The sequence below is a fragment of the Scyliorhinus canicula genome, chromosome 3 (genome assembly GCF_902713615.1).
Source record: "Scyliorhinus canicula chromosome 3, sScyCan1.1, whole genome shotgun sequence".
NCBI lineage: Eukaryota > Metazoa > Chordata > Chondrichthyes > Carcharhiniformes > Scyliorhinidae > Scyliorhinus > Scyliorhinus canicula.
In genome coordinates this window covers 43,926,570-43,941,627 of record NC_052148.1, presented here as the reverse complement: position 1 = coordinate 43,941,627, position 15,058 = coordinate 43,926,570, and the positions used below count along the sequence as shown (strand labels likewise).

Genomic DNA, 15,058 nt, shown 5'->3' with positions numbered 1-15,058 from the left:
ATCTCCTGCCTGATGGAAGAAGTTGGAAGAGTGAGTAAGCCGGGTGGGAGGGGTCTTTGATAATGCTGCCCGCTTTCCCCAGGCAGCGGGAGGTGTAGATGGAGTCAATGGATGGGAGACATGGGTATCGCAGTGCGCCACCTGATAGACACAGCCACTCTTAATCATCTTTTTAATTGGATGGGTGGCTTATTGTATAAACTATCTCAGATAGACGGCTTATGACTGCAAAGATTTGTCCAGTGCTGACAAACTCTGGCTCCGTGCATATGTTCAAATTGTCTTTGGAAGACAGTAATAGAGGTATTCTCCTGTTGTATCCCGAATGGTGAATGGATGCAACATCTCTCTCCAGCCATCAAGTGTTCAGCTATTCTTTATGATTTGCAGTATCAATTGGATTTTTACTTAATTACCAATGATGTTAGTGTTCCATCGTTTCCTAATCTGCGTGTAGAACACCATCGATAGTTCAAATCCTTTCCATCTCTTTCCCCAGTGAACAAATACATTGTCAGTGTGTTTACGGGTGATGTCAAAGGCAGCGGCACTGATGCTGATGTCTTCATTAACATTTTTGGCGAAAACGGAGACACAGGTAATTGTTTTTTAACCTTTTCTACCGTGAAGTTTTTGTCAGTAACAGATAAAGAAGGAGCCCCCCCAGCTCAAACATATCTGACTTGATGTCTGGCATTGGAGAGAATAGATTTTTTTTGCTGAAAGTGATGAAGCAAGCGGTGAACTAGGACTCATGCGCTGGAAACATGAGTTCAAATACCCATAGCAGCTGGGGGAATTTAAATTCAATTAATTTATAAATTGGGAATTAAAGCTTGGTGTCATGGGGAGGCAGTGGCACAATGGTCGCCCTTCCCATCGGTGGGATCTTCCGTACCGCTAATGGTGAGCCGCCCATGCGTGCGTTCCCTTGTGGTGGAGGGTGTAGGGCACGCTAAATCATGTAGACATTGGCAGGATTGGAAGATTTTACTACCAGCCAATGGTGGGCCACCTCCAGCACTGACGGAAAATATGCCACGTGGGGGCCAGGAAATCTCCCCCCCCCCCCCCCCCCCCCCCCCCCCCCCCCCCGTGGTATGATTAGCTGAAGGGGAAAAGGCAGTCAGGGAAACATGGAGATGGAAAACCAGACATTTTCAACAGGCTGCAGTGGCCTCGGCTGCAATGGGTGTCCCCTTGCCAGATTGCCATGAGCAGGTGAGCCATTTCAGGGCTGGTGCTGCATCGCTGAGTGTCTACTTGAAAGTAGAGTTGGTGATGGCCTGTGAAAAGGCCGCACACCTGCTTTCTGAAACTTTCCAGGGCAGAGGAGAAGGGTGAAGGTTTTACCAGTAAATCTAATATCTAGAGTTACGGTAAATTCAGCGAACAATACACGCAGGCACGAGGGAGAGTTTTGTTTTTCACCGAATGTTGATGCCAGTTTAAGTGGCATGCTGTTTTAGTAAATCTTTGATTCTAAGTTTAGTTTTCTTTAGGAGAAAGACGGCTGGACAATGATAAAGACAACTTTGAAAGAGGAAATGAAGACAAGTTCACAATTGAGTCACCCAACCTGGGACGCCTGAAAAAAATTACGATTGGTCACAATAGCAAAGGATCCTCAGCTGGGTGGTTCTTGGACAAGGTAACTATCTCTTCTTTCTAACCTGACCGCAGGCTTTCCCATGTAACCCATATAGTACGGGTCACACACTGTGGTACGATCATGACATTAGAGAATGTGACAACCCACAACAAGGCCATTCTGTCCATCTTGCTAGTACTGTCTGAAAGAACCATGCAGCTCTTTTCCTGGCTGCAGTTACGTGCCATCCCAATCACCCATGTGTCAGTCATGAGGAGGCCTTGACTGAGACTCAGGGTTGCTCTTTTTTTTTGGTGATTTACCTGCATCAACTGAGATCTGTGCTGAGACCATCCAGACTCTGGAATCCTTGAAATACAACTGAACCTGCTTTACTCCTGAGACATTGCCGAGTTCGTGGACGAACATCTCTGCTCTTTAAATGTTCAGTTATAGCAGCCCACAGATTGCCCGCTGATCGCAACCAGCATTTTCTGGATGTTGGCCCAGTTAGCCTGGGTTTTCACCTGGGTGTATACTGACCATTGGAACTACAATTGCCATTCTCCACTCCTCAGTTACTCCTGCAGGTTTAATGGAGTAAATAACATGCAAATTAAAAATTCAGAAAGTTGATAATAAGAAGGGAACTCCTTCACCCAGGCGGTATTAGGTTCGTCAAGGAAATTCTCTGGGGCAATCATTGATGGGGACAGTGTAATGGTGCAAGTGTAGCGAGAATGGGGTTTGACGGGCATGATGAGAAGATTGACAGGAAGACTGATCTGTCAAAAAGCAATGGGCTTGTAATGGCCCAAAATCCACAGTTTGATTGGCTGGATAATGTCACCGTAGGAAATCCTGCCAGTTTCACCCAGCACTGTGACCAGCACCCCTCTCCCACCTACCCAACATTGTCCCCAGCACTCACTTGTGCATTTCAATTCCAGGACCTGACCATGACATCCATCACCATGACTGCCCAGCTCCACCTCCATAGCATTGCCCAACTCTGCCCTTGCCTCAGCTTAGATACCATTGATTCTCACATTTATGCCTCTGTTAACTTTAGATTTGTGTATTCTAATATTTGTGTACTCCTGGCCAGAGCCTCTCTGGTCCTACCCACCACCATCTTGATATCAACTAAAACTCTGCTATTCATGTACTGACATGCACTGAGTCATACTCACCCATGTACCCTACTCGCCGATCTGCATTGGTTCCCACCAAAGCAACATCTTGATTTTAAAATTCTCACCTTTGTTTTCAAACCTCCCCATGACTTTGCCCTTCTCTTTCTCAGTGCTATCTCCAGCCTCGCAGCCCCTTGAGAACTGTGCACACTACCAATTCTAGACTTGTAATGCATTCCCAATTTTAATCGCTCCAACATTGGCAGCTATGCCTTCGTTTGTCAAGATCCCAAGCACCTCCCTGACCGTCTCCACCTCTCTTTCCTCCTGTTAGGTGCTCCTTTTACCAAGCTTTCGCCGACCTGACCTGATATACGGTTCAGGGTTAAATGTTTGTTTGGTAATGCTTGGAAAGCACCTTGGGTCTCTTTATTACATTAAGGGCACTATAGAAATGCAAGTTGCTTTTGTTGAACCTGTGAGTAGTTCAGCCAGTGAATTTTACACAAGGTTTTTTTGAAGCGGAGGAGTGATCGATTGTCAGCAGACAACCAACAAATTCCAAATTTAGAGATTTTGGAACCATTTCTGCAGGTGTTTTACAGGCCCTGCCAGTGTCTCATGCTGCAGCAAGATGCCACAGTGAGACACCCCCTCACCCACCCACTGAGGAGTGTGCTCCAGTTGTGTCTGAATCCTGGGTTTAGGGTGGGATGGGGATGCGTTCCCAAAAGACCTGGTTGGGGATTTCAGCCCTGTCCTACTCGGAGGAAGATTGTGACAATTCAATAAACTGAGCTTCCCCCTTTCAAGTATGTTTCTGCCCTGCCACCTTCTGCCTTCAGCCTTCAGTCTCTGACTTCTATCCTCCAGGTGATCATAGACGATATTGGAAATAAAATCGTGCATCAGTTTCCGGTAAACCGTTGGTTTGCGCTGGACGAAGATGATGGTAAAATCCAACGTGACATTCTGGTTGGGGGAAGTCAAACGACAGGTGAGAACATATAGTTTGGAATTTACTAATGGCGTCCACTGGAAGTGGGCTAGTAATAATCCTTTGCTTGAAATGTGTTGAGGTTAAATCTTTTCCTGAATCCCTATTATGGCACCATTACTATCGGCTGTCGGATCATTCCTGCTAATGTTAAATAGCGATTGTAGGCACTCGGAGTTGAGGGTGAAGGATGTTACATTTGACCTCAATCCTCACTTTACCTAATTTCCACAGTTATTCATTTCCGCGATGAGGGCTTCGCTGGCTAGGCCAGCATTTATTGCCTATCCCTAATTGTCCTTAAGCTGCCTTCTTAAACCGTTGCAGTCCATGTGGTGTAGGTACACCCACAGTGCTATTAGGGAGGATGCTCTAGGATGTTGCCCCAACGACAGTGAAGGAACGGCAATATATTTCCAAGTCAGGGTGGTGAGTGACTTGCAGGGGAACCTTCAGGTGGTGGGGCTCCCAGATATCTGCTGCTCTTGTCCTTCTGGATGGCAGTCGTCGTGGTTTGGAAGGTGCAGTTTCAGGAGCCTTGGTGAATTCCTGCAATGCATCTTGTAGGTGGTGCACATGGCTGCCACTGTGTGCCAGTGCAGAGGGAGTGAATGTTTGTGGATGGGGTGCAAATCAAGCGGACTGCTTTGTCCTGGATGATACCAAATGACTTGAGTGTTGTTGGAGCTGCACTCATCCAGGCAATTGGTGAGTATTCCACAATCAACGGATCAGATCTAAGCTCTGCAGTCCTGCCATATCCAGACGAATCCATACGAATGGTAATGGACAATTAACAACTCACCGGAGGAAGAGGCTCCACAAATATCCCCATCCTCAATGATGGGAGAGCCTAACACACCAATGCAAAAGACAAGGCTGAAACATTTGCAGTCACCTTCAACCAGAAGTGCTGAGTGGATGATCCACCTCAGCCTCCTCCAGAGGTCCCCAGCATCACAGGTGCCAGTTAGATTCACTCTACTGTAATAACAAGAAGCTGTTGAAGGCACTGGATACTGCATGATTGCGGCCTTGATAATATTCTGGCAATAGAACTGAAGCTGTTCCAGTGCAGCTACAACACTGGCACGTACCTGGCAATGTGGAAAATTGCCCAGGTATGGCCTGTGCACAAAAGGCAGGACAAGTACGTGCAGCACGGCGGCACAGTGCTTAATGCTGATGCCTTACAGTGCCAGGGGCTCAGGTTTGATTTGGGTCTTGGGTGACTGTGTGGAGTTCGCATGTTCTCCCTGTGTCTGCGTGGCTCCAGTTTCCTCCTACAGTCCAAAGATAAGCAGGTTAGGTGGATTGGTGATGCTAAATTGCCCTTAGTGTTCAAAAGGTTAGGTGGGGTGACTGGGTTATGGCTCAAGTAGGGTGGGTGCTTTTTTCCAAGGACCGGAGCAGACTCAATAGGCCAAATGGCTTCCTTCTACACGGTAAATTCTGTCTGAAGTTGTTGAACTCATTGTTACGTCCAGAAGACTGTAATGTGCCTAATCGTAAGATGAGGTGCTGTCCCTCCATTTTACGCTGGGCTTCACTGGAACATTGCAGCAGGCCATCTGCCATGGTGGGAGATTCAAACCTAGGTCCCCAAGAACATTGCCATGGGTCTCTGGATTATTAGTCCAGTGACAATATGCCATCACCGTACACTATTGAGGGAGTGGAAGCTGTGGAGAAATGTCATCCTGTAGGGAGCTCTTGGGTTGCTACACCACAGGAAGTAAGCGAAACAGAGAAGTTTCCAAACATAGAGCAAGTGGAAAATGCAAAACAGTGGGCGCGATTCTCCGCTGCCCACGACAGGTCGGAGAATAGCGGAAGGGCCTTCCCGACATTTTTCCCGACCTCCCGCTATTCTCCCCCCCCCCCCCCCCCCCCCCCCCCCCCCCCCGCCCCCCATGGCCGCCCCACGACACGAATCGCTGCTCGCCGTTTTTTACGGTGAACACCGATTCTCCCCTGGCCGATGGGCCGAGTTCCCAGGCCTTTACGGCCGTTTTCACGAACGCAAACACACCTGCTCTCACCGTTCGTGAAAACGGCCGCAAAGTGCCATCCCGGACAACCATGGCACCAATTGTGGCATGGGCCCGCGATCGGTGCCCACCGATCGCGGGCAGCGGGTCCGATACCCGCGCACTCTTTGTTCCTCCGCCACCCCGCAGGATCAGTCCGCGGGGCGGCTGAGGGGCATGACGGCCCACGCATGCGCAGGTTTGACGCATATACGTGATGACATCATCCACGCATGCGCGGGTTGGAGCTGTCCAACCCGCGCATGCGTGGCTGACGTCATCGTGCGCGTCAGCCGCCGTGACGCTTGGCACGCGGGCTTAGCGACGGTCGCTAAGCCCGCGATGCCGTGCTTCACGGGGCCGCGCTGCTAGCCCCGCCCGTGGGGGAGAATCGGGTCCCGGGAGGGGGCGCGGAGGCTGCCGTGAAACATGGCCAGTTTCACGGCAGCCTTTACGACTCTCCGCATTTGCAGAGAATCGCACCCACCAGTAGTTTTTGATTACCTTAAGGAATAACACAACGGGCCAAATTCTTCCTGCATTTAATTGCATATTCCATGGGCAGGAATTTTCAGCTGGCAGAGCTTTCTGCCCTGCTTCTCGAAGAGTCAGTGGGGAACGCATCTCTGCTAATCATAGCAGCCACGATGAGCATTAATTTGTTGAAGATTGGACAATTCCGCTCCTCCCTCAGGCAGCTGCACTGTCTCAGAGAATTGTCAGCCAATTTGATAATCCTAGCAGTGCCAGCAGTTGCAGTGGTCAGGGCTGGACTACAAGCAGTCCCCAGATTCTAAGTCCCAGGGTCCAGGATCAGATAAGTGCGAGGGAGGGAGTTAGTGGGTCTAGTGGAGTTAGAGGGGAGGTGAGGCAGGTGGGATAGAGAGTGGGATCTTGGTGGAGGGGCTAGCGGGAGTGGGCAGACCTTGGGGACGGGGGGCACAATGTGGAAGGGGGGGTTTCTTGAAGGCATCTCCAGTTCCTGCCCATGGCCTGAGGCCCAAGTAGGATGATCTTGGGCTTTCATTCTACTTTCCCTCCTGTTCCCTATATTGCTTAAATTCTTGAGAGACCAAAGCTTTGTCTATCCTAGCCGTAAATATAGTCAACAATGAAGCATCCATAACTCTTTGGCAGTCAATGATTTCAAAACTAGAACTCTACTGTGTTGTCCACGTACATTTATTTTATCTTTTTCTGTGAACTTTGTGATTGGCAGGATGAGGAATTTCAGCAGTGGTTTAGAAGACTTCTAATTTGGGTACCTCATGTCAACATGTATTCCCAGTTGAGGTATATCACAGGTTAGATGGAGAATGAAGCTCCTACAACTCCACCCCACCATGCTACAGAATGATCTGTCTGAGCTGTACGCAGAACAACACTTTTCACGGTACCGCAGTACATGTGACAATAAACAAATCCAATCCTTAGAGGATCTTTCCACTGTCACTGCACCAATGTGACATTGCGATTTCTCATGACTGCTCTGAGGAAGGTTCTTGAATTTGTGCTAATTTGTTCTGTATTGAGATTTGTACAGTGGGCTCAGCCACGATCACAGCAACATACAGCACATAAAGGGGTTGTTTAGCCTCTCTTGCCTGTGCAGGACTGATGACAAACAGTCCTACCCCTGCTCATTTTCCCCCAGCCCTTCAAGGTGTTTATCCAATTCCTTTATAACGTTAAGATTGAATCTGCTTCCATTCTAGATCATAACAGCTGAATGCATAAAACCTTAGTGATCCTCATTTTCCTCTGGTTCTTTTAGCAATTATTTTAAATGTGTGTCCTCAGGGCCTTCCTGTCACTCAGAACAGCTACTTCCTATCTACCCTATCAAAATCCCTCATGATGTTTAAGGCTTCCTTTAACATTCTTTGCTCTAAGAAGAGCAATCCCAGTTTCTCTGCTCTCTTCAAATTACTGAAGTCCCTCATCCCTGTTCTGGTAAATCTACTCCGCTCCCTCTCCCAAGCCCTTGCCTTGCAACTTAAACAAATAAAGAAAGGGCTTGTATTTACGCGGCCTTGTAGCTCATTTTTCAGCAAAGTCCTAAAGGGCTGAACATACAATTAATTAATATTGAACTTTAATCTCTGTTGTTAAGAAGGCAGGATGGCAACCACATTGGACACAGCAAAATCTCATAAACAGCATTAAGATGAATGGCCCGATGTCCATTGTGTTTGGTGATGTTGGTTGAGAGAGGTCTATTGGTCAGGACAGCAAGGACGCCTGTGCTTCTTCTCATCGTGACATGGATCCCACTGTATTTTGAGGCTGCTCTAACCCATTAGAAGTGTGAGAGAGGAGTGAGCATTCCATTTGTCTGGCCTGGCTTCAAGTCCACATACCAGAGGCGAAGAAGTACTATCCTCCCTGAGCTTCCCACTTTCCTTAAGAGGACAGCTAATTCTCAAGGTCTTGTATTAGATCTGAACTAGTGAAATGAAATGAAATGAAAATGAAATTTTCATGAAATGAAATGAAAATGAAATTTTCATGAAATGAAATGAAAATGAAATTTTCATGAAATGAAATGAAAATGAAATTTTCATGAAATGAAATGAAAATGAAATTTTCATGAAATGAAATGAAAATGAAATTTTCATGAAATGAAATGAAAATGAAATTTTCATGAAATGAAATGATTCCCCCGGTGTGGATTAGTTAGGGAATCTTGCCGCTGCTCACTGTAGACAACACGTTGATTTCCCCTACCCGCAATTTTAAGCGGCTCCAATTTGATTTTCCAGGGATTGTTTATAATGTTTCTGTAATAACTGGTAACATCAGAGGAGCTGGGACAAACTCGAAAGTGCACATCATCCTCCATGGATCCAAAGGTGTTAAAAACAGTGGAAAAATCTTCCTGGAAGGTGGCCATTTTGAACGTGGCATAACTGACATCTTTAATGTGGAGCTCGCTGCTCTCCTCAGCCCACTAAGCAGAGTCACCATTGGCCATGATAACGGTGGAGTCAGTTCCGGATGGTTCTGCGAAAAGGTGAGGAGAGGAAGATGCTATGGAACGTGTAATGAATAATCCTCTGAAACACTTAAATATTTTGAACTTTTTCCAGGTAAAAACAATAAATTAAATGTGTCACCACCCACCTGGTGGATAGAGAATGATCGAATACAATATTATAATCTTGTACCTTTGCTTAACAAGAATCAATCTACCTCTGCCTTAAAAATATTCAAAGACGCTGTTTCCACCATTTTTTCAGAAAGAGAATTCAAAACACACACAACACCCCGAGAGAAGAAATGTTGCCTCGTCTCCATTTTAAATGGGTGATCCATTAATTTTAAATAGATTCTCCCACATGAGGAAACATCCTCTCTACATCCACTCTTGTCAAGACCCCTCAGGAGCTTAAAGGTTTCAATCAAGTCACCCCTTACTCTTCTAAACTTCAGTGGATACACGACCAGCCTGTCCAAACCTTTCCTCAGAAGGAAACCCACCTATTCCAGGTATTGGTCCAGTAAACTTTCTCTGAACAACTTCCACTGCATTTATATCCTTCCTTAAATAAGGAGACCATCCCTGTACACAATTCTCCCGATGTGGTCTCACGAATGCTCTATACAACTCAAGCATATTCAAGCATATTGTATTCAATTCCCCTGACAATAATTGACAACATTCTAGTAGATTTTCTAATTACTTGCTGTATCTGCATACTAGCGTTTTATGATTCATGCATTCGGACACCCAGATCCCTCTGTACCACAAGAGCTCTGCAACCTCTCACCATTTAGATATTGAGCTTCTTTTCTATTCTTCCTCCTAAAATGGACAATTTCACATTTTTACACATTATACACCAGTTGCCACATTTTTGCCCACTCACTCAACCTAGGGTCAGTGCAGACTCTATGGTCTGCATGGTCTCCTTCTGCATGTAGGAATTCTATTCTATATCCCTTTGTAGTCTCCTTATAAGGGGATAAACTGACCAGGCTGGCACCCGGGCACTGCTCGTGCAACTTGGGCACTTTGGCACTGCCAGCCTGGTGCCCTGGCAGTGCCACCCAGGTGCCAGCTGCGCACTGCCAGGTGGCACAGGTGGCACTGCAAGGCTGTCAGAAGCAGAGCGGGGTGCCAGGCTGACAATGCCAAGGTGCCAAGCTGGCATCTTGCCCACACCAGGGATCAGGCCCTGGGGTGCCCTGCCGGTATGTGGTCGGGTGTAGGGGGGGGGAAACAGGTGAGTTAGGGCACGAGGGTGCGTCGGGGGGTTGCGAGATCGGGGACACCATTTTCAAATGGCGCCCGATCGCTTCTTGCACTGCAGGATTTGTGGCGAAGCGTGGCCATGGTGGGGCGTTTCCTGATGGGGGCCAGAACAAAAAAACAGAGTGCTGTTCGATGATGGGGTCATTCCTGGCACGATAAGTGCCAGGAATGACACCTTGGTTGCCGCTCCGAACCAATTTTTTTTTTTTTGTTAAATCGTGTCTCTCATTTCCTTAACTAGCTAGACTTTTGATTTCCAGCATCTATTTTCTTAACCATTACTCCATTGTATAGTTTTTCTTCTAGCAAGGCTGAGAGAGATGTTCCCTCTTTAGCTTTCTAAAACGAACTGCTTCTAGCAGAGCTGTGAGAGTTGCTTTCTCTCTCACTGCCTATCTTCAACGGAATTAAATTCAACTATACTAAAACATAAAGCTTCTCTACCTTACAGGGCCCCAGTTGCTAAGCAACCACTGCTGAATGATTTACTCTTAATGCCATAGCCCTATCTAAGCACAATAGAGTCACAGTTGGAATTGAAACCAGAGCCCACATGTGTCCAGCATAAATCTAACTATAGATTTTACCCTTCCAAGCACAGAAACATTAAATTACCCACTTAAAACTATATCTTATTTCCCATATTTTCCAATGCAAATATAAATCCCTTAAAACTACCATTATTTTTCTAGCACATGGCTAGAATGTTACGTGTCATCCCAAGTCTGGATATTGTCCAGGACTTGCTGGGTTTAGGCGTGAATTGCTTCAGTATGTGAGGAGTCACGGATGGTGCTGAACAAAACAATCCCACTTCTGACATTTGGATGGAAGGAAGGAAGCAGAAGCAGCTGAAGATGGTTGGGCCAAGGACGTTACCCTGAGGAACACCTGTAGTGATATCCTGGAGCTGAAACGATTCACCTCCAACAACCACAACCACCTTCCTTTGTGCTAAGTATGACTCCAACCAGCAGAGAGTTTTCCCCCCCGATTCCCATTGACTCCAGTTTTACTAGGGCTCCTTGATGCCACATGTGGTCAAATGCTGCCTTGATGTCAAGGTCAGTGACTCTCATCCCACCTCTGGAGATTGCAGAATGTGCTCTGTGGGATACCAGGCAGGGATACAGCACAAGGAGACACATTGTGTGGAATGACAGTGTGTTTGTGGCAATAATGTCAGGCTTGAAATGGCACTGATAAGCTACCCATGCTTCAACCTCACAGTCTCCATCTCCATCAGCATCCTTGTGACACATAGGCAACAGGCTCCTCCATATACAACACATTCTATTATGTGCGATACATTCCACTATATACTGCACACTTCCCCATACGCAACACACTCCACTATACACAATTAACTTCACTATACGCAGCACACTCCACTATGTGCAAGAAATTCCACTATACGCAACACACTCCACTGTACTTTAATAATAATAACCTTTATTGTTACAAGTAGGCTTACATTAACACTGCAATTTCGTTACTGGGAAATGCCCCTAGTCGCTACATTCCGGCACCTGTTCAGGTACACAGAGGGAGAATTCAGAATGTCCAAATTACCCAACAGCACGTCTTTCGGACTTGTGGGAGGAAAACGGAGCACCCGGAGGAAACCCGATGCAGATACAGGGCGAACGTGCAGACTCCACACAGGCAGTGACCCAAGCCGAGAATAGAACCTGGGACCCTGGTGCTGGGAAGCAACAATGCTAACCACTGTGCCGCCATGCTGACCAACACACTTCACTATATCATGCACAGTCCACTATATGCAACATACTCCACTATACGCAATACTCTCCACTATATGTAACACACCCACTATACACTCCACTGTACACAACACATTCCACTATACACAAAACACTCCACTATACGCAACACACTCCACTGTACACAACACATTCCACTATACGCAACACACTCCACTATACGCAACACACTCCACTATACGCAACACACTCCACTATACGCTGCACACGCCACTATACGCTGCACACGCCACTATACGCTGCACACCACTATACGCAATATACTCCACTATATACTGCACATTCCATTATATGCAACACACTCCATTATATGCAACACACTCCATTATATGCAACACACTCCATTATATGCAACACACCATTATATGCAACACGCCATTATATGCAACACGCCATTATATGCAACACGCCATTATATGCAACACGCCATTATATGCAACACGCCATACGCAACACACTCCACGATACGCAATACACTCCACTATACGCAACACACTCCACTATACGCAACACACTCCACTATACAAAACACACTCCACTATATGCAACACACTTCACTCTATACTGCACACTCCACTGTATACTGCACACGCCACTGTATACTGCACACACCACTGTATACTGCACACTCCACTATGTACTGCACACTCCACTATGTACTGCACACTCCACTATGTACTGCACACTCCACTATGTACTGCACACTCCACTATGTACTGCACACTCCACTATGTACTGCACACTCCACTATGTACTGCACACTCCACTATGTACTGCACACTCCACTATGTACTGCACACTCCACTATGTACTGCACACTCCACTATGTACTGCACACTCCACTATGTACTGCACACTCCACTATATACTGCACACTCCACTATATACTGCACACTCCACTATACGCAACACACTCCACCATATACTGCACACTCCATTATATGCAACACACTCCATTATATGCAACATGCCATTATATGCAACACGCCATTATATGCAACACTCTAGTATATGCACCACAATTCGCTATATGCAATACACTCCACTCTATATTGCACACTCCACTATATGCAGCACACTCCAGTATATGCAATACACAACATCATACGCTATACCAGGGGTGGGCAAACTACGGCCCGCGGGCTGCATGCGGCCCGCCAAAGGTCTTTATGCGGCCCACCAAGATCAAGTCATTAAAAAAAAAAATTTTTTTTTAAATGTTTAATTTTTTTTTAAATTTTAAGGTTAATGGGGGGGGGGGGGCTGTTGGGTTACTGGTATAGGGTGGATACGTTGACTTGAGTAGGGTGATCAATGCTCGGCACAACATGTGTTTCATGTGAAGTTTCTACTTTAAAATATTAATTAATAAAAATTAATTGCTTTTTTTTCTTTAAACTGAGTTACTTTGTTTTTCAAATAAACGTGTTTCATGTAAAGTTTCTACTTTAAAATATTAATTAATAAAAATTAATTGCTTTTTTTTCTTTAAAAACCTTTTATTTTGGCTATTTTAAATATTAATTATTTTACCTAATATACTATGCGGCCCTTTAAAATTGTGAATTTCTGAATGTGGCCCTTGCACGGAAAAGTTTGCCCACCCCTGCGCTATACTGTCCATCATATGCATATCGCGACACATTCCACAAGACGCGACACACTCCACAATACCCGACAGAATCCACTAAATGCAATACACTCCAGAATATGCAATACACTCCAATATACGCAATACACTGCAGTCACTATCTAAAACATGCTTCATTATATCTAATATGTTTCACCATATATAATAAATGGGGAGGTGGCAGCATAGTGACATTGTCACTGAGCGAGTAATCCAGAAGTTTCAAATCCCAACTCTGCCGATGGTGATATTTGAATTCAATAAAAATCTGGAATTAAAAGTCTAAAGATGACCATGTAATCATTGTCAAATGTTGTAAAAATCCATCTGCCGTAGTTGCCTTGTCTGGCATACATGTGACTCCAGACCCACAGCAATGTAGTTGACTCTTAACTGTCTCCTCAAATAGCCAAGCGAGCCATTCAGTTCAAGGGCAATTAGGGATGGGCAATAGATGCTGACCCAGCCAGCGATACTCACGCCCCGTTCAGAGAAGAATAAAAATAATCCTCCATATGCAACACAACTATGTATGTTACAAAGTTCAACCTCAGCCAGTATTGCTGCACTATGTGCAATACGCTCCAATCACTATATGCAATACACTCCACTATATGCAATACACTCTAGTATATGCGATACACTCCACTATACGCAACACACTCCAATATATGCAATTCTGTATGGGATCACATCTAGTCCTCCTATCTGTGTAATTTCCTGTACAGCATATCTGAACCGATGTACACCATGCACCCCTGTAATACCCACCCCGCAATATTACCTTTTATGTACCACATTTTTCATATGCTTCATAATCTAAGCCATTCATTATTACATATATAATATTTGTATATGCATATAGATCTCACTTATACAGTCATAGAGTTTTACAGCAAAAAAAGAGGCCCTTCAGCCCATTGTGTCTACGGCAGCCATCAAGCACCTATCTATTCTCATCCCATTTTCCTGCACTTGGTCTGTAGCCTTAAATGCTATGGCATTTCAAGTCCATATTGGACATCACATAGCTGCAAAACCTTGCACTAACTAACTCCCAGGATATCTATTTAATCTACGTCACTTGCTGTTTGTTCTCTACCAGGATTTTCATCAGTCTTTTATTGATCTACACAGGTTATAGTGTATTGCCCATTCACTGGCATTGAACAGACATTCCCGTGCAGAAAATGGCTGGATGAAGATGAAGGAGATGGACTGATTGAACGTGAACTCTATGAAATGGTTTCACTGCGACAGAAGAGACAGAAAAGTAGATATATATTCTTTAAATTGAATTCAACAATTTCACTTCATGAATTTCTAAAGGATAGTGGGGGGAGCATAACCTTGTCAGTGTTCTAATTAATGAAACTGGAAGTGATGCATTATAAACAGAAAGTATAAAGACAGCCTTCTTAACGAAATAACTCTAGTTAGATCATTTCACTTTTTCCAGTGGTGCAGCCCATGTTCCAGGTGCAATTCTCCTGACGTTGGAGTACTTAGTTGTCACTTCCCACTGGTTCCTCAGTAAATATTTTCAGGGCTTCCAGCTCCTTTTGGGAGAAAGTACCCCTCCTCTCCACTGCCAGACCCAGTGTTTCTAATGCAGCGCTGGAGAAGCTTGAGGTC

The 15,058-nt window shown here is 45.5% G+C and overlaps 1 protein-coding gene across 1 annotated transcript in view; it reads left to right on the top strand.

The window, feature by feature from the left end:
* The window catches only part of LOC119963948 (lipoxygenase homology domain-containing protein 1-like), a 282,480-nt gene that overhangs the window by 125,601 nt on the left and 141,821 nt on the right, over positions 1-15,058 (top strand). Inside the window, 5 exon segments of the mRNA XM_038793391.1 lie at positions 500-598; positions 1,503-1,651; positions 3,601-3,724; positions 8,517-8,767; positions 14,561-14,696. Coding sequence (XP_038649319.1) covers positions 500-598; positions 1,503-1,651; positions 3,601-3,724; positions 8,517-8,767; positions 14,561-14,696 — 759 coding nt within the window.